The 26151-nt window shown below is 37.9% G+C and overlaps 1 protein-coding gene across 1 annotated transcript in view; it reads left to right on the forward strand.

The window, feature by feature from the left end:
* gria3a (glutamate receptor, ionotropic, AMPA 3a) overlaps positions 1-25571 on the forward strand; it is a 71926-nt gene extending 46355 nt beyond the window's left edge. The window contains exons 9-16 of the mRNA XM_083927465.1: positions 77-184; positions 2042-2248; positions 4018-4391; positions 7098-7296; positions 13607-13854; positions 22494-22608; positions 23782-24030; positions 25537-25571. Of these exons, the coding sequence (XP_083783591.1) occupies positions 77-184; positions 2042-2248; positions 4018-4391; positions 7098-7296; positions 13607-13854; positions 22494-22608; positions 23782-24027 (1497 nt within the window). The 3' untranslated portion in view covers positions 24028-24030; positions 25537-25571. The remainder of the gene's footprint in view (positions 1-76; positions 185-2041; positions 2249-4017; positions 4392-7097; positions 7297-13606; positions 13855-22493; positions 22609-23781; positions 24031-25536) is intronic.
* The last annotated feature ends 580 nt before the right edge of the window (positions 25572-26151 follow it).

Here is a 26151-nt window from a genome sequence, read left to right on the forward strand (position 1 = left end):
AAAAAAAAAAAAAAAAAAAGAAAGAAAATTTCTTCCTGCTTCTTGTTATAACTGTGAACCTTTGTGTCATTTTCAGATCGGCTACTGGAATGAGTACGAAAAATTTGTATATATAATGGATCAGCAGGTCACCAACGAGTCCTCTTCTGTGGAAAACCGAACAATTGTGGTCACTACTATTATGGTACACTCTCAAGCAGGTTTTAAGTGTTTCAACATAAGATTTCTGCCACTCAAGGTCAAGGTGTCCATTGTTGCAATCTGTCCTGGGAGGGTAGAATTTTTTTATTTTCAGTTGCTTTCCATCCACTCACTACATGTTGAAACAGTCGATTCACAAAGAGTGTTTCAACTGTATCCGTGTGGGTGCCAAAGCATTTTAGTTTTTTTATATTACAGTGGGCTGTTGTAGTAGTGACGTCACAATAACGGCTTTGGTAATGATAACTATAGAAAATAGACACCATCGTATTCACATTCAGTGCATACGTAAGTAAACATGTTTCCCTCTCATTAAGTAAACTGTCAGTGACGCCTGGGTGAATCGCTGTGTCTCACCGGAGATGTGAAATGATCTGCACTGGAGGAGGACATAAACAACCAAAGGCTGCAAACCTCTGGCTGGTTATCTCATGGTTTAAATTGACTTTGGCACTGAATTGTAACGTATCTGTCGTAGGTTTCTCTAAACACCAGTGCTCCCAGTATGCCAGGCTCAGGGTTAGACGCAGTGCTAGTTAGAGTTAGAAACACTTATCACAGGTTAGTAACCATCAGCCATTTTTAAATGTAAGATAAGGTGCTCCTTATCTTACATTTAAAACCACGGCCCCTCGTTCCTTCTGACTTTGCCTATTATGTTTTCATCTTAGGCAAATTCAGAATGTAATAGTCATACATTCTCATTTCAATGTGTCATTATCCTCATGACCAGGCAGATATATGACAGCAAGTGAGGAACGAAAGGAAAACAGAAGAGTAGTGTCATTGCATTATTTTCTCACTCATGCCTTTGATTTGAATAAAGACAACTATTATTTTAGATGCATCACAGTCATGTCATTAACTTCATGTTGCTTTTCTTACATCCCATAACTTTAAAGTAAAATGTCACATTTAATGAAAGGCCATCCTATTATTATAGGGTGCGGCTCTTTCATTTTGTTTTTTTAGCATTGTACATGACTGCAGAACGGGAGAGAAGGTAGAGAGGGAATAGTTGGAACAACAAAGGAGTGCAACTGTGAAAGCCTCACGTAACAGTCTCCCCTGGAGATTACTTTTATTGTTATTCAAATAACCTCAGAAAAACATGTCCATGCCGTGTGACAAAGTAAATCACTGTTGCTATATCCTCCGTGTGACATTAGCTCATCGAAAACAGTTTGACAGCAAACATGTTTTACATTTTGGAGGAAATACTTATTATACATTTTATTGAAATCCAAGGCAAAGAGATGATTGTGGCAATTGACAACAAGCAGATTATTTTATTGTCATTGTAGTAATATATGAAAAGAATCAGTATGACTCTATATTTAGTCATACAACTACTCTTCTGACGTGGCTCACACGTTTTTGTCCTTAATATTTGTTCATATGTTTTTAATGTACCCCTATGCTGTCACTGACTTTTACTTTATGAACTGGAAAAGTGCTCCATTCAGCTTGTCCTGCTTCTTGTGTCACGCTGATGCAAAGCACATGCAGCCCCCTCCTGACATCCTGCTTTGCCTCCTTTCTTTGTGTGTGATGCTTCGCTCCTCCCTCTGGCCCAGGCGACCTCTCTAATCCAGCAGCAGCCCCGCTTTATTTTTGTCTGTCGAGTCCCCCAATAACATGCCTGTAACAGATGCTGCGTAGATGCTTTTAACCTCTGCTCTGTTTGTCTTTTTATGCCCGCCACATCTGTTCGTGTGTCAGCCTCAGCATGTGTGCATGCATACACTACCAATCACGGCCTTGTGTGACCCCTGGGGTCCGGCCACAGTAAATGTGTGTGTTTCTTTACAATGAACTCAAAATTATGTCTAATTAACAGGAAGCTCCGTATGTGATGTACAAGAAAAACTATATGCAGATGGATGGGAATGACAGATATGAAGGCTACTGTGTCGATTTAGCTTCTGAAATTGCAAAACATGTGGGGATAAGATATAAGCTGTCAGTGGTCCCGGATGGGAAGTACGGAGCCAGGGACCCAGAGACCAAGACGTGGAACGGGATGGTGGGTGAACTGGTTTATGGGGTAAGTATCAGTCCGCCTGTGTAGCTCATAAGGGGGAGGGTGTTACCTGTACGTGTTTTGTCATTTCCTGCTACTTAACCCAATTCATTATTACAAAGCATTGTCCCTTTCTTTAAGTATCCCTGACATTTGAACGTAAGAGAGGCTTTTATAAAACTCACTCAGCCCATTTTTTGTCAAATTATCTATATGCAGGATTATAGTGAATATTACCATGTAAAAAATATCAGCCAAATGAATTGCTCCATGCCGTAATCGACAGCCTTGTCAAAGGTCCCATATTATAATAAGTAGGATTTGCATCTCTTTTTTTAATTATAAAAGCAGGTGGAGGTGCTGTATAAATATTGTGAAAGTGTGAAAACACTCAACCCACAGATAATTGCACACAGTCCGTTTTCAGAAATTTGGCTTCTAAACGAGCCGTCCGGACTTGTGTGCAGTTGTGATGTCACAAATACACTACAGGTAGGTAGTATAGGTGTAGGTAGAAAGTGACGCTAAAGTGCCGTCACAGTCATTCCCCGGCTGCAATGATGGTGCAGAGACACAGGGAGTGCAGATGTGTAAGACCCAGAAACACTGACCAATCAGAGCAGACTGGGCTTTTTCAGGAGGGTGTCTTAAAGAGACAGGTGCTAAAACGGATTGTTTCAGACAGAGGGGGAAATACAGGTATATTCTCATGACAGTATGAGCATTTTTTTAAGCAATCAAGCATGTCAATGTTTAACAGTGTTAACCCTGATACAATGATCATGGTGATAATCATTTATGCAAAAACATGCAGATGTTCGATATGTTGTACTTTTAATCAAAGTGGGCTGAGTGGGTTTTGGAAAGCCCTTCATCAACTTTAAAATCACCCCGACTGGTTTTATCATGCATCTTGTGGCTCACTCACACTTGAAATGGCTTTAACAAGACGATTTGCAAGTTTTATGAGACCTCAGCTGCTGAAAAAATAATGTTAAAAAATCTCATAGGACATACTGGAAGCAAATCTGCATGCAAACAGCGCTTCAGTGCAGGTTTTTTCAATATAACACCTGTAGTTTCTGCTGTTTTGGCTCCTGCAGCCCTCACAGTATTGAAACCTAGACAGAAATGAATTTAATAAGTAAAATGGGCATGGACAAGGCCTCTGCTATACTTATTTTAACCAAAGTGAATACTAGACACATTTTGCCGAGATCTCTCCTAACTTTATCTCTATGAATCCTGTGTGTTAAATATTTGCATATTTAAAAATTCAGTTGCGATACCATGGAGCGTCTCAACCCAAACGTTTGTTGCCGCAGTGAAATACTAATTGAGGAGTCTGTCAGGCGTTCAGAGGGGATCTGATGGAGGTGAATTTAACAAGCTGATTCACATTTCATGGACTGCTTACATAAGCTCCTCCACTTCTGTCTTCCAACCCTCTGCTTGATTCATGGAGGAGATTTAGACAAGGACATTAGCCAACACAATGCTGAGTGACTCATTTTCAAATGGCAGATATCCCTCGCACAGGCATTATCACAGGTCTGCTATCCAGTATATTTTGAGCTGTCACATTTCATTGTGTTCAATCTCTTTACTCCATGACTTCACTTTAAAGTTGAGTGCCTGCATGTACAAGTGATTATACAGTGTGGCTTGTGTATAGTCATGGTTATAGGTTTGACTATGGGTTTATCAGTATTTCCTTTATCAATCAATATGTATCACATTGGTTGGGTATTTGTTCTGTAAGACTAACTCCTAGTGTGCCTGTTCCCCCACAGAGAGCTGACATAGCCGTGGCTCCACTAACTATAACGTTGGTACGGGAAGAAGTGATAGACTTCTCTAAGCCCTTTATGAGCTTGGGCATCTCCATTATGATTAAGAAGCCTCAAAAGTCCAAGCCTGGGGTGTTTTCCTTCCTGGACCCACTGGCCTATGAGATTTGGATGTGTATAGTTTTTGCCTATATCGGCGTGAGTGTGGTGCTCTTCCTGGTGAGCCGGTTCAGCCCTTACGAGTGGCATCTGGACGAGAATGATGAGGCCAAAGACCCTCAGAGCCCTCCAGACCCTCCGAACGACTTTGGGATTTTTAATAGCCTGTGGTTCTCCCTGGGCGCCTTCATGCAGCAAGGATGCGATATCTCACCAAGGTTGGTTGTTGTGTTCACTCTCCACCACCCCTCAGCTGTCCTCGTCATCTCTCTGCATTTTATAGTGCCATACATACATCTCCTTCCCGCCATGGTGCATATAGGTTATTTTGTTTTTGTCCACCTGATGCCATGCTTCACTTCACTGCACTTTCCTTCCATTTCTTTCTCAATCACACTTTGTTTTGAACTGCATGCTGGCAGTGATGCTTTGCATCCACAAAATAACTTGTATCCACCATGCTGAGGGCTGTAAAATGCACAGGGGTCATTTCATTTCATTCAAAGTAGCTGCTCGAATTCCTCATGACTCTTGGAGGGCTACCGTGTCTTTGCTGCATGTCCCATTTTACGGTCATCTCATTGGTGCATATAATCCATTTTGTGGGTCATCCCCTCCATTTATTCATCTATTCTTCCGTCCATCTCTTTAACTCTTCAATGTTATGGTGTTCCTGAACTCTTCTTCAAGGATTCTTGCTCCTGTCATGTTTTCATCGGATCTTTGGAAGATTATATAGAAGCCGGCTAAAGACAAGGGAGAGGTTTTGGATGGATTGAGTGATTGATGATGTTCCACTGGGAAAATGGGGATTTTTAGTTCTAATTATTAGTATTTATAAAAATAAACATCTGAAAGATAGAGACACAATATATACAAGAAAAAAGTGTTATAGTAATAATAGTCTCATAATCTGACACAGTGTAGTTTCTGAAGGAAAGCCAGTGAATAATCGGGGCATCTAAAACCTTTTACTGTCCATATTGTCAACTCTTAACTTCTCAGTGGGATGTCAGCTTGGTAAGTTGTCCCATTAGTGGACTGAGACGGATGATTTCTGCAACTGACAGTTACAGTTTTGATGGCGCAAGCTACTGTCAGCTCAGGTACCCAGGTAGGTCTGAAGTTGAGCATAACTGCGAGTTATAGGTCAACACAGTTCAATAATGAATGTCAATTAAGCAGCAAAATGGTGAATTTATTGTGCCTCCAAAGTGCGTATTTGAATAGAAACTGCTGATTCTCTCACTTTTGCTAAACGGTACCATATAGCCCTATAGACCAGCACTTTCCAGGTCACTATAGTCACCAGAGGAAGAAGTGTAATTATCTGATTTCTACACCTTAATCACACCATCTCCACTCTATTGATCTCTAGTGCTTTTGTGGCTACAACTTTGCCTCTGGCTCAACCATATTTAAACCCAACTCCTCCCAAAGTATGGCCATTGACCTTAATAAGATACCATTCTGGATAATCATCCCAAATATAAGCCATTTGCAGATAAGACTTTAATGCAGATCTGCCTAGAATAACAGCCTCTCTGAAACCTTGATGATGCAGTCACAACATAAAGCACATTTTGATTGCAGAAGGACAAACAGAATTTAAAGCACCGGGAGGACAGCATAAATCCATAAATAAGCTATTAAAACAATATATTAGGAGGAATCCAGAGCAGTACATCCGCAATGCAGTGATGCGGTGCAAATGGACCCCTCGTTTATAATGAGAAATGTGAGTTTGTCTGAGAGCATCTCTTTTAGTGGAATGCGTGTGTGTGATCGTCGGGGATGATACCAGAGAGAATAGTCAGAATTGAAAATATGAACCCAGCGTCACTTCGCACAGATTTAATGTCGAACCCCTAGCTGATGTGGACTATAAAAAATTGGTTAAGGATCAGGGAGCAGGATGGGAGTATCTATGTGACGGGGCAGTTTACCTCATCACACTCTGAATTCAATAGCAGGCAAGGTCTCACGATGCTGTTATTTCTGAATTGTTTTGCCCTCTTTGTGATGGAGAGCGTTACATTTTACAATTGATGAAACGTTCTTACAAATGTGCTCACCAAACACTGGCTGCAGTTTTAAACCAACAGATACCACAAGTAGATACACTTACCTGAAACACCCAAAAGAGCAGGACCAGCTTTGTTCCACCAAAATGGAAAACAAAATAGACACAATCTAGCAGAACTCTGGCTAACTTGAACCAGTGCTGTTCCTGAAATTAACCCAAGTAATCGGGAACAGATTCTGGAGCATTGCTCAGCACAGCTCTGGCATCCTTCTGCAGGCCGCTGGATTTAGGCTGCTGCTCAGCTGGTTGCTCACCTGAATTAGCGCCAAAACAAAAAGCGGACACAGTTATAGCCAGTTGATGAGGTTCAGGTTCAGGTTACTTTATTGATGTCTAAGAGTAAACTAGTTTTGCAGTTGAGAGTCAAAATACCCATCACAATTTGAACAGTAAAAACAAGACAAAAAAAAACAAAAAACAAGGGAACAAATTAACATCGACAAAGTGCTGCAATCCAAGAAAAAAAGCCTGAAATAAAAAACAAATAATTCAAAAGGCAAATTTCCTACAGATATAGGTTAAAAAATAAATTAAAGTAAAAAGAATTAAATTAAAAGCTAAATAAATAAAAAGGTTTATTATTACTTTCAAATAATTAATCAGCTATAAAGGGAGATATATACAGTACTCCACTTTAATGAATGTAAGCAAATAGCAAGGATAAAAGTGCAGTTCTTAACACCTCATGGGTTAACTTTCTCCAAAAGTATGAAATCCCTCAAATTAAGGAACTAGGTCTGAGCTAAACAAAGGAGACTCAGCGGAGCCTGACCTTTCTCCCCCTCCCTGTGTAGATTCAAGCACACTTGTGTCTTTGTGTCTGCTCTGTTTCTTCCAGATCTTTGTCTGGCCGAATCGTCGGAGGAGTGTGGTGGTTCTTCACCCTCATCATCATCTCCTCCTACACGGCTAACCTGGCTGCCTTCCTCACCGTGGAGAGGATGGTTTCTCCGATCGAGGGCGCTGAGGACCTGGCCAAGCAGACAGAGATCGCCTATGGGACGTTAGACTCAGGCTCCACTAAGGAGTTCTTTAGGGTGAGTGTCTCAACTGGCCGTCATCTGTGCTGTCGCTGCACTGCTCTAACTGTAGTTAAAGTTGGCTAAAAGCTCAGAGCTCAGTAAGTCCCTGGAGTTTTAATATCGGTTTTGATTTATTACGTGCCAGGTAATCAATAGCAGAATGTCAAGAAATGTATTTTTCCCCAGATACAGCACTTCTACGTGTTAATACCACAACTAGACTTGATTGATTCAGTACATAAAACCATGGTTACAGTGTTTTATAAAACTAAAGGAGTAAACAGCTAAAAAGAAAATTGCACGTGTTTGTTTTCTTAGCTGATTTAAATCAGTCCTTCTGTGACTCCCACAAAACTAAATTATGGTATAATTCACTCATCAGTCCACAAAATGAACTTTGATTCTCTCATCAAAATCAAAGGTTGTTTTTTTTATTGTTTCTTTGCCACCACCCTGGCAACAGGAATAATTCAGCTGTGCAACTGTGACAATTAAGCTCTCTCGTTGAACCATCAGTAGAGTGATCAACCCAACTTTGGTCCTCTACTAATGTGCAGATTAGAATTAGAATTCTTATAGCCTGTACTCAAACGTGCTGCCAAAGCGCAAATATTCTCCCTAATGTCAAACACTGCATAAACGTGTCATAATAAAAATCACATGGAGTGTTAGCCTTAAAAACACTAATACTTCAACATCAGTTAGTGTTGGCCATTCAGAAAAGCAGATGACAAGATTGTGTGATCTTTGAAGAAGTGAATCATTTTGAGACATTTTTGTTTTTTTTGCATCAAATGGTGAAGATGTGTCTCAGCCTCTGGAATGCTGCACACATCTCTGATTTGTTCGGCGATTCATAACAAATGATGAACGGCAGTTCAGTCTTATTATCAGGACGGCTCTGTTCATGTGTTTGAAACTTTAGAAACATTTTCCACAAGAACTACAAGATGTCATAATCGTTCCAATTTGTGGGCTTCTGTCACCAAACTGCAATTTCAAATAGGACGTTCTTTTCCTCGGAAATGGAAATGTCATTCACAACCAGTGTCCGACTCTGAGCTGTGTCTATTTTTAGTCCTAGTTGCTCTCTCGGTATGAGTGCTCTGTGTGAGTCTGAGACTTTTGATTATTACAAACCCTGTGAACTGTTAGACTCTGGAGCGATCGTGAAGGCACTGTGTGCTGGTTTCCATGGGGAGTTATAATATCGTATCTTACAATCTCCTCTGAGATTTACAGACAGCTTATGTAAATATACGTAAACACAGTAAGGGTAGCACAGCTTGTTTCTGGGTTGGTTATCTGCTCCATTTTACACTCACAGCTGGTAGGCAAAGGCTTCCATGTTAGGACAGAGTCAGTCCGGAAATAATCAAATAAAAGTGTGCATAGCTCTCAAGAGAAAAGCGTTCTTAATAGTGGAGATGAATGGTTTTGCAATGATGTGACTCAGTGGAGGCATGTGTTTCTGTGATCCAGCCCATTTATAAAGGCGTTCAAGCAGAGTGGCATGATCTGCTGTGCCAAGCTGAACTGAGGTCTAAAAGCATTGAATTGGAGCAATCGACATGATCAGTGTGGAGGGGGTCATCTGTAACTCGATGTCTCCTGCACTGTAGTGCTTTAAAACATTATTACTACTTGTGAAAAATGTGGCTGTTAAGAAAAGATTTTATTTTGCAAAGGGAATGAGAATCCAACAGACTGTGGCACGTTGAAAGACTGGTTATATAATGTGAAATTGTAACTGTTTCAAAGCTCAGTTTATCAGATTTAGTTAATATAACATCTACGGGAAGGATAATCATTTTTAGATTGGATGCATTTTTCAAAATAAATGTCTTTAATACAGCACAAACAGAGTCACGTAGCGGTGTTGATTTTCTCCTCTTTTATTGTGTAATAATTCAGAATAGATGTCTGATATTATGACTGCAGGGAAAGACAACAGATGTGATATTAAACAGGACATTAAAGTTTGTTGGAGCTGTGTTTGCTTAAATACACTCATTTACCTTCAAGTTGAAAATGAGTCCACTATGCGATAAGAGTGACGATAAGGCTGTTGTCGAAACAGAAACCTTTCAGCAGACTTCTCCTTTTGTCTTTTTTAACTTTACGTTATAAAAGAGGTGATGAATTTTAGGTGATTGGCACATGCTCCAGCCCCCCCAAAAATACCCCTTTGAAATGTCTGTTAAAGAAACATTAAATTCTAATACATCAAATTAATTATTTCTGAGGCTTCCTGGTGAATCATCACATTAAAAGCAGCTCCATAAGCAGCGGTGAATGTGCTAATCCACACTGTATTTGGCAGGCGGTGATTTGTCAAAGGTGCTCCTGGGGAGATAATTGACAGGCGTGTAGTGACTTCAGCCTGAGTGACAAATATTCTGCCTTTCTGGAAATGTCAGTGCAGGGGAGCTGATGCTATTGAAATCTGATGATTCAAAGCTAATGATTAATAGGAGCTGTAAATACCTTTTACAGTGAGCTTTGAAGATCCTGCAGCTTCCTGATCGCACGTTATTTACAATGATAACCAACATGCCCATCAAAAATCTTGTGGTCATGAAGGCCGACTGTTGCGTTGCCTCACTTCTCCTGTGTCTCGCCCGAAAAGGTGCACACCATAAGACTACAGTAAACAGCCAACTAGCTGCATGAAAGAAAATCACTCTCCATAGCAACAGGCGCCAGTAGTTTGTATTTGTCACTCAAACAGGGATTGTATATATGATCAAAAATAGATGATAAATGATGATGAAGCCTCTGAAGTCTTATCTTTTTCAAGCAAATTATTATCTGAAAAAGTATCACCTTTTGGGACTTTAGGGGCTCCATAGTTTTTGATGTTACACCCTCTTGACTTTAAAGTGTAATTCCGGCGCAAAATCAGCCCATGCTCTTTTTCAGCACTTACATACATCAAATAAGCCATTTTTTTTGTGTATGAACTATTAACAGAGAAATCCCAAAGAATCCTGGGCGTGGCTAACACTTATTAGCTCAGCCATTACGGTGAAGGCATTAAAACAGCACTTTTTTAACCACTAACACTGTTCAAAATAACCCCAAACCTCTGCTGTAGAATGAGAAGAGTCCCTACACATAAAATGAAGCACCAACAACGTAGTTAGCAGACCCAGTTTATTAAAAGAGTGTTTTAAAAGACTTACCTTCTGGCCCCGGTACCTGCTTCTCTCATAGTGAAGTCCATTCAAGTGGATTACCAAATGCAATCCAAAAGGAAGGAGCCTGCTGGTGCTTTGCTTTATGTGTAGGGACTCTTCTCATGCTACTGCAGAGGTTTGGTGTTATTTTGAGCAGTATTAGTGGTTAAAAAAGCCATTTCAATTTTCTTCACTGTACCTAATCCGTGTTAGCCATGTCCGGCTGTTAGCGACTCTCCCGGATTTCTCCGTTAATTATAAATGTCTCGATGGCTTATTTTATGTATTTAAGTGCCGAAAAAGACCATCTTGATCTTGCACCAAAATTACACTCACTAACAAGCTCACTAATAATGATATTATATCATTTTATTGTTTGATTCACATTTTAACCCACATTTTCCAGAATTACTTTCAACCAGCCGCTAAGTCTGACAACTTACTTGGATCATTCACTTTGTGTGCTATACTGAATACAGAGAGGCTAAAGGCGTGACAGTGAATAATGTTAGCAAAAGTGGGAAAGGAGAGAACAAGTAAGACAAAGTAGTTTGTTTACTTTCTATTAAAAAATCTAAGTGTGTTCGGGATCATTTTAACTTTAATTACAGCGGTGCTGCCAAATGAGCCACGCTATTATTACAAGTTACATCATTAATTGGTACAGTACAAGCATTTAATTACATACTTCATCCTGCCCTTGACTAAGAATTGCATGCAGATAAAAATAAAAGACCAGAAAGATTGCACATGCTTTGTTTGGCCTGTCGTCTCTGTTTCTGGATTAAAGCGTGACAGACGCGCACAGAGGACCGTGAATCACACTCAGCCCTTCAGTGAGATGCTAACAGATGAACTTGTGGCTGGACCAGTAGACCAATTTGTTTCCATAGTGGAGGAGGGTCAGTGAACCCAAATTCCTCACTTGCCCTGTTGTGGCTACACAAGTCATTAATTAAAGTATATTTATTGAATAAACAGTCTTTCCTGCTGTGACTGGCGGAGTGAGAATTATGAATCTGACAGCATGAGCAGTTGCACAGATTTCAACACAGGGGACCGGCCTGCTCCTGACAAGCATGCATCTTCATGTAACCCAGGAAAGAATCAGTGTTTTCACACTGTGGTCAGGCCTGTCTTCAGCTATTACTGTCATGTTAAGAGTGTTTACAAGTACACTCAACTGAACTGAAATCGTGCATATGTCAAGAATGATTCACTTACTAGCCTGAGCCCAAATCCATTACATCTCCGGTGAATTATTTACACAACACGGCCGCACACTCCTAGCTGACATAGTTTGTCAATTCACTCTGATGTTTGCCTTTACTTTCACCCACCAGATGTGATGTGGGACTGACTCACACGACTTATGAATACATAATCTGGAAAAAAGCAGTCATGCACACTTGATTTTTGTATATCAAGTCCTATAAATAAGTAAGTAAATACTGCCGATAGTGCTTGGTTAACAAGTACAACTATAATTATTAAACATGCAATAAATAAAGCAATGCGGAAAGATATACCATTTCCAATACCAACTATAGTATGAGTTGTTGAGAAATGTATAGGAGCGTCGGTGAACGAAAATAAATAAATCATATAAAAATAGAGATCTGACGTCAGACGCTCATTCTCACTTTGACTTCCTGTTTACCCAGGCGATGACGAACCTGCCTGTCATGCCCTAATCACAGTCCTGACAAGCCTTGAAGACATGCAGCAACATGAAAAGTTTCAACTCAAAGCGTTTCTACCTTGCAAAGCTCAGCAGAAGGTCACATTAGCCCAGTTTACTGCAGCTTCTATTTTATTCTATCTATTGTAGAGAGCTGTGTGCTCCAGCTCCCCGTTGACCGGTGATCAGCCTCTCGTTGGCCATTTTTAGCAGTGTACTGAGTGTCAGAGCTGAGCTGTGCTGTGCTGTGCTGTGCATGCCTGTAGCTGCTCCAGCTGGCAGCCACAGAGGTGAAGCTGTCAGTCTCAGAGTACGTACTGTAGGTCAAATGTGTAAACAGCACCATTACTTTCAAATGACAATTAACACAAACTATTTGAATTTGCAATTGGCTTAACATCATCTGGATTGAAAAATATCATGTTAGAACAGATGACTATGCTGCGCACCTTCGTAGCCAAATGGTCACAGTGCTTGCCATATTGCCGCAATTTCCGGTATGTCTATACACTGCCATCTGTCTAATAAAGGTGAAAAATGCCCCCAAAAGAACAGATCAATTTAGACTTGGTTTGTTTATGTTGATGTGGAATTTATGATAAAGACAATCTGTCTGCAGCTTATACTAAAAGAGAGAAAACAACCTGCACCTGATGTTAAATATTATATAAAACATCATAAACAACATATTAAACACTAATATATGAAACACAAATGACTTATAAGCTTAGCCCAAATTAAATATATCAAATTCCAAATATAGGAATTGCTCCACAGAAGTAGCAATTGCATAACTGTAATGTCTTCAATCACTAAATAATGTATTTCAAGTTATAGTATCACCAAGCTGCACATTATATAAGTGCACAAGTTCAAATGTGCTGTAGGCAAAATGGTCAAATCCTACGTACTGATGACTTTAACTATTTAAATAGTGAATTAAACGGTGATGATTGAGACTCCAGCTGTGACCTGCCGGTAGGGACACAAACGGAGGAGGAGGAGGAGGTCACTCCCGTCTGTTAATATTGGTACCCAACATGGCCCAACATTTTGCTTCTGCTGAGCTGCCAGATTGTCAGACTTCAGGTTGCTGGCAAAAAGCCCACTACCTCTGCTGCACTTCTTTTTTATTATTATTTAAAGGGTGAATCCACTCTGAATTACAAGAGGCCAGGAAGCAGCAGTTGTTTTTTTTCCATGCGATTCAGAGTTGCTGTTAAAGGATCAGTTTGACATCTTGTAAAAATACACATATTCTCTTCTGTGGAGTTTCCTTACAATTTTTTAGCGCTCTGAGAGTGGCATTGATCTTCTCACGCGAGTGTTTCCCAAAATGACAAACCTTTCCATTTACTCAAACTCACAGCGGCTCATTAGGTTTTTTGTTTTCATTGTTGTCTGTGTTTTATTGCGTGCATAATTAAACTGTTTCTGTCTTCTCTCTCTGTGTTCTCAAATGCAGCGTTCCAAAATAGCAGTTTATGAGAAAATGTGGTCATACATGAAATCAGCTGAACCCTCAGTGTTTGCCAAGACAACACCAGACGGGGTTGCCAGGGTACGAAAGTCGAAGGGCAAGTTCGCCTTTCTACTCGAATCCACAATGAACGAGTACATAGAGCAGCGGAAACCATGTGACACCATGAAAGTGGGCGGCAACCTCGACTCTAAGGGCTACGGTGTGGCCACACCTAAAGGCTCTGCATTAAGGTGGGTGGGATAATATAACAATATCCCCCGTGTTGTTATAGTATTCCACCTACCTTGATGTCTCCTTTGCCATTTTCTTCTTCTTAATTAATCTTTTTTTCCCCCAAGTGCATCAATGAGTGAACAGTATTATGAGTTTAATCAACACATTCAGCCATTTTCTGTTCTGTCCTATGTATCTGGTTTGTGTCTCTGTTTCTTCTTTCTCTTAAGGTTGTTGGTATATTAGTCACACTCAGGAAATCCATTTGAATGTCAATGTGTCACCTTCCCCATCCTTTGTTTGTTTTGCCTTCTAATCTCTCCTCTCTCCTGGTTTCTGTGGTGCCCTTTTGCATTGCTTCTACTTCATTAATATTTGGTTTGTTGCTAGTTACAATGCCGGTCTGTCAATTGTGATGAATGTTAAGCTGCATGCTGGATGTTCTTATTTCTAATTCAACAATGACAGAATGTCCCCATCCCGCACACTTCAGTTACAAGCAATGTAACCCTCCATGCCACCTCTCTAATATTTAACATTTTCTTTGCTGTAAAACAATGCTTCTTACCCTTCCACACCAGTGAAATTATTTACCAATTTGTCCCTTCCGTGCTCCCCTTATGAACCATTGATATTTATCACTATTTTTTTACTAATATTCTATATTAGATTTCTCACGGACCTGTTCATTTTCTTACAAGCTATGTTTTATCGTTTCAAGAAATGCTGTTAACCTGGCAGTGTTAAAACTGAATGAGCAAGGCCTCTTGGACAAATTGAAAAACAAATGGTGGTACGACAAGGGAGAGTGCGGCAGCGGGGGAGGTGACTCTAAGGTCAGCCTCAATGTCACCAAAGTCGGGTATCCTAGAACAGAGTAATCGGCAAGGCTGTCGTCACTGACCATAGTCTTTGGGCCCAAATATCTGTTAATAACTTACAGATAAATAAGTTTGTTTTGTCCATTTTTATCATGCAACTGTGATCAACTGGGAACCCTTTACTTGGCTAATCGAGGAGAAAAAAAAGCCCAACAGTTTGAGATAAAAGTGCAGAGGTAGGACAGAGGAAGATCAGATTATTAAGTGCTTAATATTATGCTTGTGACAGAGTAGTTTCTATATTTCTGGCCTGTAGTTATGAAAGACAGAAACATCTTTCCCTCTGTTTTTTATATCTACAGGCCAACATGGCAGCTTTGTATCTGCAAACTAATGCCAGAAGGATTAAAGTGAAGATATAAGATTATTCCAAAATTCAATATCTCCCAATCAAACAATGTATGCACTCTCCAATCTGCCGCCTGGGCGTTAGGGCAGGCACGGGGAACAGCGTTGTCTTGAGGGGACTAAGCATCGCAGGCAAACGTGAGAATTCTAATGACAAAGTGACGACTAACGGTCCAAACTTTTTTTATTCAACATCCTCTCATCGAAATCCAGCGTAAGTCTGACAGAGACCTTTGGTTGGTCTTGAACCAAGGCCGGTCAAAGTCTTTCCATGGCCACCCTGACCTGGTAAACCCTGCAGTAGTAGAGTGTAAGATATGACCAGGGGCCCCATTTGTACAAGAGGATTTGATTTGAATCTCACGTTTGTATCAAGGTCATTTTTCTGAACTGAGTGAAGATCCTTAAAGTGAGACTATTGCAACTTTAAGGGCTGTAGCGACAAAACGAACACTGCAGCAGGGCTGAGATTTATTCGCTTATTAATTTAACTTTTTAATTTGTGAGAGGAAAGAGTGTTATCTCTACTCTCAAATGTCACATAGTCTCACTTTAAATATTGCTTTAAAAAATGTAGAAAAACTGATTATTATTGCAAAGCCTGTGCACATCAGGCTCAACTCTGCAGAAGAGCTGAGACCTTTTTTTCCCCAGATGACCGTTTTTTCCAATCAAATCTGTTGTACATTTCTAGAAATGTGGCCCCTGATCTTTTTGTTTCCAGGGCGCAGTGACAGTCCTCAACTGTGGATCCATCTCTGCCTCTGCTCTTCTGCTTGCATCATGACCACTTGCACTTGGCATATTTTGAGAGAAGAGACGAGGCAAACTTTGCTGTTATTGACTCTAGTCATCTATTCCTGAGTGAGCAGGATATGGATACTACCGGCAGGATAACACAAAGAAGCTGTCTCCTCTCTCGCTGGCATTTGCCTCGACCCCTTGGTTAGAGACAGAGTAGATGATCGGTGTGACTCTATCTGACTGCCACATTTCTTTGTCCTTATTTCACTTTCAGAAAGGTAATTTAACAATGAGATGGAAATATATTGTATGTAACTACCACTGATAAATTATGACATTCACAGCACAACATTAAAATCATTCATATGCATATAAGTACTAGGAATCAATAGACATATTTCACTCAAATCAGAGAAAACGCAGAACGTTAAATCACATATCTGTTAAAACACTAATTTCTGTTCGTACTGTGTGATGTTCATTTAATTTGACATCATTCAGTGTGTGATTAATGTCCAAATTTGGCCATGAGAGTCAGTCTTGTGCATGTTTGTTTTTGTTCTTTTTTTCATGTCAATTATCTTGTGTTCATGACTGCTCCTAGATGCTGTTTTCATGTTTTGCAGACGGACTGAAGGGTAGATTTCTGATGTGACTTAAATCAGATGGAGCAGAGGCTAAGTCGACACTCGGGTAGAGGAGCAGGACACAGTAAAAAGAAACACCTGTACAATGTATCAAATCCAGCACAATGATAAATACTATTTTCATGAAGCTCACATGATTCATTAGCAGCACATTAAGTCACAAACTTCAACCACGAAAGATCATTAGAGGTTTGATTTGATTTCACTTTATTATCAGAATTGTTGTTGTTGCAGCAGAAACAGAAACAACAATAATAAACACAGAACAGGACATAAATAGAAATTAGGATAAACATAAAATAAGAATATAATAAAACAGACACCAACCACATTTAGAGTCTAATGACACAGTAAAGTGTGGGGAGCGGGTAGAGTGTCAGTGTGTCTGTATAAATATAATAGAATAAAGTCAATGTAACATCTTAACATAATACAGTATAATATAGCACATTATGGTATAGTGATGGAAATTAGGCATAGTATAAGGTGCAGTAGTGTAGTGATGTAGACTAGCATACATAGTATAGTACAACAATATAACAGTATATACTATAACTTAGTGTAATATGTCGTATAATACAGCAATATAACATAGAATAGAATATCAATAATATGGTATTTTATGGTATAGTATAGTAAATCAATAATATGACAATAGTATGGCAGCAGAGAGACAATGGTGAGGTGAGGTATGTGTGTGTTATAGTCTGTTGTTCACACTGCTGTTGTACAGTCTGATAGCAGCAGCTACAGTCTGTCTTTAAGCTGAACAGAGAGACCGCTGTACCATACTGCATACCACTCTCTAGTAAATTGGAAACATAATAATATAATCTGTTTGCTTCAAATGACCTCAGGCTCCTAATAAAGTACCTTGTACCTTGCTACAGATATAATTTATATGTAGACTCCAGCATAACGCAGCGTCCACTACCTATTAAATAAATATTAATAGAAGGGGATTTGTTCCAACTGTGTATGGGCAGTAACAGGTGGTCATAGTATATTGAATTATATGCATAATAGTATATAAAAAGTAATATTATAGTTTGTTTTAAAAAATCATTAAAAAGTCATAGTATAGTATTTTAAAGAAACATTAAAAAGTTATAGTAGAATATGTTAAAGACAGATTAAAAGGTCATAGCGTAGTATGTTGAAAAAAAATCATCAACAGGTCATAATGTAGTATTTTAAAAATCATTAAAAAAGTTATAATATAATATTTTAAAAACCATTAAAAAGTCATAATATAGTATTTTAAAATAATTAAAAAAGTCATAATATAGTATTTTAAAAATCATTAAAAAAGTCATAATATAGTATTTTAAAAATCATTAAAAAGTCATAATATAGTATTTTAAAAACCATTAAAAAGTCATAATATAGTATTTTAAAAATCATTAAAAAAGTCATAATATAGTATTTTTAAAATCATTAAAAAAGTCATAGTATAGTATTTTAAAGAATCATTAAAAAGTCATAATATAGTAATTTAAAAATCATTTAAAAAGTCATAGTATAGTATTTTAAAGAATCATTAAAAAGTCATAATATAGTATTTTAAAGAATCATTAAAAAGTCATAATATAGTATTTTAAAAATCATTAAAAAGTCATAATATAGTATTTTAAAAATCATTAAAAAGTCATAGTATAGTATGTTAAAGAATCATTAAAAAGTTATAATATAGTATTTTAAAAATCATTAAAAAAGTCATAATATAGTATGTTAAAGAATCATTAAAAAGTTATTGTAGAATATGTTAAAGAAAGATTAAAAGGCCATAGTGTAGTACAAAAAGGTTAAAAAGTTATAGTATGTTGAAAAAAATCATAAACTGGTCATGATATAATATTTTAAAAATCATTTAAAAAGTCATAATATAGTATTTTAAAATAATTAAAAAAGTCATAATATAGTATTTTAAAAATCATTTAAAAAGTCATAATATAGTATTTTTAAATCATTTAAAAAGTCATAATATAGTATTTTAAAATAATTAAAAAAGTCATAATATAGTATTTTAAAAATCATTTAAAAAGTCATAATATAATATTTTAAAAATCATTTAAAAAGTCATAATATAATATTTTAAAAATCATTTAAAAAGTCATAATATAGTATTTTAAAATAATTAAAAAAGTCATAATATAGTATTTTAAAAATCATTAAAAAGTCATAGTATAGTATGTTAAAGAATCATTAAAAAGTCATAATATAGTATTTTAAAAATCATTAAAAAGTCATAGTATAGTATGTTAAAGAATCATTAAAAAGTCATAGTATAGTATGTTAAAGAATCATTAAAAAGTCACAATATAGTATTTTAAAAATCATTAAAAAAGTCATAGTATAGTATGTTAAAGAATCATTAAAAAGTGTAGTATAGTATGTTAAAGAATCATTAAAAAGTGTAGTATAGTATGTTAAAGAATCATTAAAAAGTGTAGTATAGTATGTTAAAGAATCATTAAAAAGTCATAATATAGTATTTTAAAAATCATTAAAAAAGTCATAGTATAGTATGTTAAAGAATCATTAAAAAGTGTAGTATAGTATGTTAAAGAATCATTAAAAAGTGTAGTATAGTATGTTAAAGAATCATTAAAAAGTGTAGTATAGTATGTTAAAGAATCATTAAAAAGTCATAATATAGTATGTTGAATCATTAAAAAAGTCATAGTATAGTATGTTAAAGAATCATTAAAAAGTGTAGTATGATGAAAAAATGCACTCCACTGTAAATGTTTTCCAAAAAACTGGCTGATTATCTGATCCTGTCCTTAAAGTTTTAAACGTGCTCCTCATCAGCTCCACAGAAACACGTTTATGACTGCGTCCGAACAAATGAATTAAGACCCTTGACAACATGATTTGAATAATTAGTCCCTTCATCAAACTCTGCCTGATTGTCTGCCAATAATGCTCTCTGGTTGGCAGTCCAGTTATCTCCTTCATAATGTCCCGTAAGTGTTTGGAACTGGCCAATCAATACCTCTGTGACACAGCCTGAACACAAACTGAACATTATTCATTATTAAACCTGTAAGATATATAGCACCAGCTGTTGCATTGCAATAGATTGCACAGGTGTCCTTGGTGTTCTGTCCACCCCCTGCAGTTAATCAGAGGGTTGGATTCATAGATTGTGATTAATGTTTAAGATTGTTGTCGACAACCGAGATGAGAAAAAAAAAACAATTAGCAGACGTCTCTGTTAAAGGTCTAATGCAATAGAAATGATATTTCACAGTGTCATAGAAGTGGCAGACAGTCGATATTTGTCAGTTAAAGCATTTCAGTCCTCGAGGGAATCAAGACACTTCAGATTAGATACATCTTACTGCTTCTGTAGAAATACTCCCAGATTTGAATGAAATCTGATTGGTCATCCGGATGCATAATGAATGAGCCTCTGCATTATGAGACACCAGAGAGAATGTACAAGTGAGAGAGGAGCGAGGCCAAGGTGGCTGATGAGATCTGCTGTGTCCAGAGTATGCACTCCCTATTGACCCTAGCACTTTGCACTTTTGTATTTCACAGTATATTCTGAAATGCATGCTTGAAAGCCTTGTGTGCAATAAGAATAATGATGAGAGCAAGTACAAAAAATAAGGATTTAAAAAAGGGTTATAAATATATGTATGTTATAAATATAAATATATACATTTTAAAAGTGCATATTGATGCTCTGTTTACTGAAAGGAGGAAGTTCTCCGGATCAGCTACTGACCCAGTTCAGTTTCAGTGTTACTACAATTATCTGTTGTAAATGTATACATGGTGCTGCAGGACTCCATGTGGCAGCACATTGTTATTATCATTCTTAGGTTTGGCTTTAACTTGAGCTGTCTACTGGGGAAATGCTTTCAGTTTACTGTAAATGTGAGTGAACCCAGGTCTGACAAATGACCTTTTTATATCTGTTCACTCTCTCTGGAGCTGTAAACTGCTATGGATTCAGAGGTTTGGGGCGACTCACAGTGCTCTGCTCTTTGACAGTAAATGGTAGGTGGAGTTATACACTAATATTATGACCCTAGGGCAAAATGATTACAATCCCAGGTGGTTTGGAGAGTCTGAAGGGGAAAGGATGTAGTTTCTTTTTCTCTCTGTTAATCGTGAGTTTTTTAAACAAATGTTCTTTTGCCCCTCTGAAGCACCCTTGATATCTCTTTAAGGCAGTTATTTGGCACGATACTCTTTGAATTTAGATTTTAAATATCTAATGACTGAATGTATTTCAGGGATTTTCGTCACAATACAACAATCCAGTGAACATCAAACACATCCTTCCAGCTACTGCTATAGTGTGTTTCTATGCATTATTTATGTATTATGACACTTTTTATTGAGGTTTTTCAGATTAGAAAATATACAGGGAAATATTTGAGTGTTTCTAAACTGAACAGTGCTCATCAGTGTATTGTTCAAAAGTCCATGGCCACCACCTGGTGGTGTGTCTGAAGCCTGATGACCAGCAGTGTTGCAGTTCACCCTTTTTTTGTTCTTAGAGCTAAAATAATGTAGATGTATAAGATGAGAATATATATATATCAGTAGATTCGATCATCCTACTCACAATGCTGTGGGACAGGGTGGACATGATCTGATCACAGCAAATTATGATCTTCAGCTGTAGTTTGACTTAAAGTTAATGAAGTGAGGAAAACAAAGAGTACTTTGACTCAGTGACTGTTGCCAGGTGTTGTCATGGAGGTCAAAGGTCATAGTTACAGAGCAGTGAGTGCAGAGACAAAAACAAAATAAAAGTTATCAGATTCTCATCGATAATTGATTGATTTTTTTTTTAAAGTTCCTTTAATTGTGATGAAATGGTTCCCTTAAACTGACTCACTATGACAAATATGGATCTTTAGCTCCCAAATGGAAGAAAAACCTCTCACTTGAAAGCTTTTTTGTTTGAAATTCATCCTCATAGTGTCTCTAAAATGCATCATAGTAACCCAGAGTTTACATCCAAAATGTGTCATTGTCCACATAATAGAATTACAGATCTTTACTGGATCTAGCTTGATTCATAAAGTGTAGCAATCATTAAGTTTATGTTCAGATCTATCGCTCCTCTCTCGCCCAGAATAGTGAAAAGCCGAAACTGCAGTAGCGGGATGGAGCATTTAATTCATGCATTATAGTTTCCAACACTCAAACAAAAAAACATCCTAACTTTGCCTTTCAAAGAGCTCTGTCTGAGAACAGGACTGCAGATCATCCACATAACATCATGCATGACTTCTCAATGTTTTGTTTTTTGTATGAATAATCGGAAAATATTCTATTTGACATACAAAGAACACAGTGGTGAATACAATATATTTGATGATGTTGGATTACAAACACTTGTTTTATTTGCGAAAGGAAATAAGCCTGGAAATCTATCAGTCAAGGAAATTGAACATAATGTCTTGCAAAAAAAAAGAAATTAAAACAACCAAACAAAAAAAAACCGATCACCCCCCTCATCAGGGATTTGGCTCATCGGCTGCTAACGATTAAGAACCACCCTTAACTATGTGTCTCTCTGTGGGTGACTTTGTGAGACATTTGCCTCTAATAGCTGTAAATGAAATTGGACTGCTGTGTTTTGTCTGTTAGTCAAGAAAGGGTTCCTGTTAGATTCACCTTGCTAAACGTCAAAAAAAGGCTGCCCATAGCAACTACAAAAAAAAGTGCCCTCAGCAATTACTGCCTCTGTTTTCTTTCATTCTGTGAAAGCTATGCAGCAGCTGCTTTATTCTGCAAGTTCAAATCTTTTCTCTTCTTGTGATCAGTGTGTGCCGATTACTCAAAGCGATATAGCTGGGGTCTGGCATGTTAGGGTAGTCATGGATTATGAAAGGTCACATATTTACATATATATATTTACATACTGTAGTGTTGCTTGCTATTTGTGATGTGTTGGCCAGGACCCTACTCTATCGCTTTGCACAGTATAAAGTAGTTTAAATAAAAGTTTAATAACATAAAATAACATAATAAAATGTTATTTATGTTATTTCCCACGTGAAGAACTCCTGTAAACCTTGCAGTATTGAAACTCAGTGAACAAGGCATCTTAGACAAGCTGAAAAACAAATGGTGGTACGATAAGGGTGAATGTGGAACCAAGGACTCTGGAAGTAAGGTCAGTCGCTGCAGGTCTTTTTATACTGATTGAAAAATGCATTTTGACCTAACTGTTCATATGCAAACATCTAAAGCATACATTCTCCCAGGCATGTTAATCAGGGCATGGCATACAGTAGATCTATCTGTACATACACTTGCAGAATAACGTGGAAAACATTAAAAACTAATTTTACTAACACACATAGTCTGATTTCTTTACTGTACACTTTGATCATAATTCATGACGTTAACATGACTTCACTAATGTATGTAGACAATTACACGACACACTATTTGTTATTCATACCATCAAATTTTGAAAAGTTGAAATCATAGAATTGAAACCATTATACTGCTACTTTGTCATCCAAACCTTTATTGAAATTTAGTTTATCGTTGATGTTATTCATTTGTATGCAAACTGCGCATATTAACTCCCAATGTGACCAGCTATAGTTTCCCCAAAGGCATCCTTATCCGGACATATTCAAACTGACCTTTAAATACCATCTGAGCACAAAGTGGTCAAATAGTATTTAATAGTCATGTTTCATACACGGAGTGTCAGAGTAAGGAAGCATTTTACATCTTTAATTTATGTAAAGCCGTTAATATGCCAGTGAACCGACTTTGCCGATATATAAATGAAAATGTACTTCCTTAAGGACTGCAAAAGGTCCCTGAGGGTTAGAATGCAAATGGTAAAACTCACATAAATTAATTTCAATATCAATGTTTGGCTTTTATTAGCAGCAAAATGGTTCAATTCACCCTCCACAGTTTGCCACTTTGATTGTACAAATGTGTTGAAGTTGAGCAGCCATGATAGTGAATCGAGGGTTTAATCTGTAGACCTGTACGACCACGACCGCCTTCCTCTAGACGTGGCCTCGTAAAGAGACCATGAAGCAGGATAGATAGCAACTCTGTCTGCATTCACCTTCCCAGCAATTAAGGGTAGAAATGACTTTAGAGGAGGAATTAGACACATTTATCTCCCTTATAGGCTAAATCAGGCATCTGTATCTCAGGGGGGTTTCATAGACACAATTAGCAGCCTCCTCTTAGTAAGTGCTTAGTCATAGTGCAGCAGGATGTACATTGTGTTGGTGTGGGTGTATATGTTGTTTGAGGTCAGCCTCAGAGTGCCGGTTTAAAAAGTCTTAACAGTGGTCTCTACCTCCCCCAGGACAAGACAAGTGCACTAAGCCTGAGCAACGTGGCAGGAGTCTTCTATATTCTGGTGGGAGGGCTCGGCCTGGCTATGACCGTGGCTTTGATAGAGTTCTGCTATAAGTCACGGCAAGAAACCAAAAAACTGAAATTGGCAAAGAATGCCCAAAACTTTAAGCCGGCCCCTCCAGCAAACGCCCAGAATTTTGCCACGTACCGTGAAGGCTACAACGTGTACGGGACAGAGAGTGTTAAGATCTAAAGGGTATGTCCTCGATTGTTATTCCCATGTTTGTGTGAAGAAGAACACTGAAAGAAATGTAGTGGATTTTTTTTACCATTAGCGTGGATATAGAAGTTCTGTTCATTTCTAGTTTTCAGCATGACTTGTTGACTTCTGAATTTATATGATGTGTTGCATGAATGCTCCGCTGAGAGGTCACTCACAACTAGCATGCATTTGAGATCAGAAACCCTTTAAAGATCCCACTGTTTCGTAGTTTGAAAAAAAATAGACATTATAGAAACTTGCTTATTGTCTTTATCACATGTTAAGTCGTGGTTGTTTCTCTTCGTAATATGAAAACAATGCAAGCCGTGATGAAGGTTAGTATCAAAGTCAATCCTTACTCCAGTGCGCTCAGAATTCACCTGATTCTGATGTGTGTCAGTGTGACTGAACATTGTTTACTGAGATTGAAGGAAGTGTGTAGGAATATAATATTAGTAAGTATGCTTTCTTTAGTGTATAAGAATCCTTTTGTGTCCTCTTCCACAGAGTCTGCCATGCTGCGCCGCCATTTTTCTGCAGTAGTCCAGTACGAACAAACCAAACTCTAGTTCAAGACAGGGACATTCAGGGGAAACGCTTCAATTGGTTTTAATGTGCATCCTCAACGCTAGATGCTACTAAATCTTAAACACTGAACCTTTAATATATAATTAAAGGTTCAGTGTAACTCAAATAACTTGAGTTTATTGGATTTGTTGTTTCAAGTTCAGCGTTTTTGTGTCTGACTACATTATGAAAGGACAGAGGAGTTGCTGATATCCTACTCTGCGTTTGTTTGCAGCTACTGATGCAGATCAACACAGTAACTTTAGCTAATAACATTAACCTACCTCCGCTCTGTCTGCATCTTTCAGGACAATTGGCTCGGATTTCTTCTCCTCTTTGGCTGGCAAAAAATAGTAACTGCAGACCTGATGGGCAACTAGCCACAGCTTCAGCCCGTCCGTATCCAAAGGGAACGTTAGTCTATGGAAGTTGTGCAAAGTGTAGCTCCACATTTAGTTGGCTCATGTTTTAATGAAAAACTTTTAGATAACACTCAAACATACTCCTTAGTCACTAGTCACCTTGCAAGATTTCATAATAAGACTTCACCATCTTTCCATAAAGTTCTCAGGCACATATAATAAAAATGTGTGCCTGTCAGTGGCAAAAACAAGCACTTTAGTGAGTCTATATCGACAGTGGGCAATTGCCCCATTTGATTACTGACCGGTTTGCCGCCTAAATGTTCTCGCTCAATACCGGACCAGTTTTAAAAAAATGTTTTCCCAATAAGTCACTTTCCCAATAAGTCACTTAACCACAAATACATGGGAAAATCCAGGTTGAAAAATACAGAAATCCTACTTCCTCCTGGATTTCTCACGAGCTAACTTTGGACTAATTTTTCAACTTATGTAACCTTTCTTAACCTTTCCAGTGCGGCGGCAGCTCTTTTTCATGTGATCCTCATCCTTTGCACCATCTCTTCTGCAGAACTGTAACGTGTCAATTCCCACTGGTGTATCTGGATGGAAACAGCCACTGTGTGTGACCCCGACACCCCCAAGGCTTACATCCTGGAGGCAACAGCCCACTTTGTCATCAGCTTGGACAACAAGTCAACAAGTGCTCATTCTGGGCTGTGAGGCCCGTCACACTAACAGAGGACAATGTCGCAACAGGACTTTCTGCTTCTGGAAACATGAGATTTGCCTCTTGTAGTGCCTTATGGAGCATTTCGGCGTCATGGCAATGCAACTAAAAATTTAATTCACTTGAACAAAAAAAAAAGAAATCTGGGGAACTATAGGGCAAAAACATTGCTTCAAATGACAATTAGATGAACTGTTGTAATTTCAGTTGTTTTCTATTTTGAAGAAGAAAAGAAAAAAGCCATGATTTGCAATCAAAACCTCCTGGAGTACTTATGAAGTCATTTGAATTCTTTACAGACATATTTTGTGGTGAAATCTTAAGTTGGATAAATGTTATATTTAGTGAAGTAAAGTCATTTTCTTGTTTTACTATTAGACTATTTTTCAGTTTCATAATGTTTAGGGCAAGCATCAATCAATAGAGTTAAGCATCAATTAAAGTGACTACATTGTA

Source organism: Echiichthys vipera, assembly GCF_963691815.1.
Source record: "Echiichthys vipera genome assembly, chromosome: 14".
In the NCBI taxonomy this organism is placed as follows: Eukaryota; Metazoa; Chordata; class Actinopteri; order Perciformes; family Trachinidae; genus Echiichthys; species Echiichthys vipera.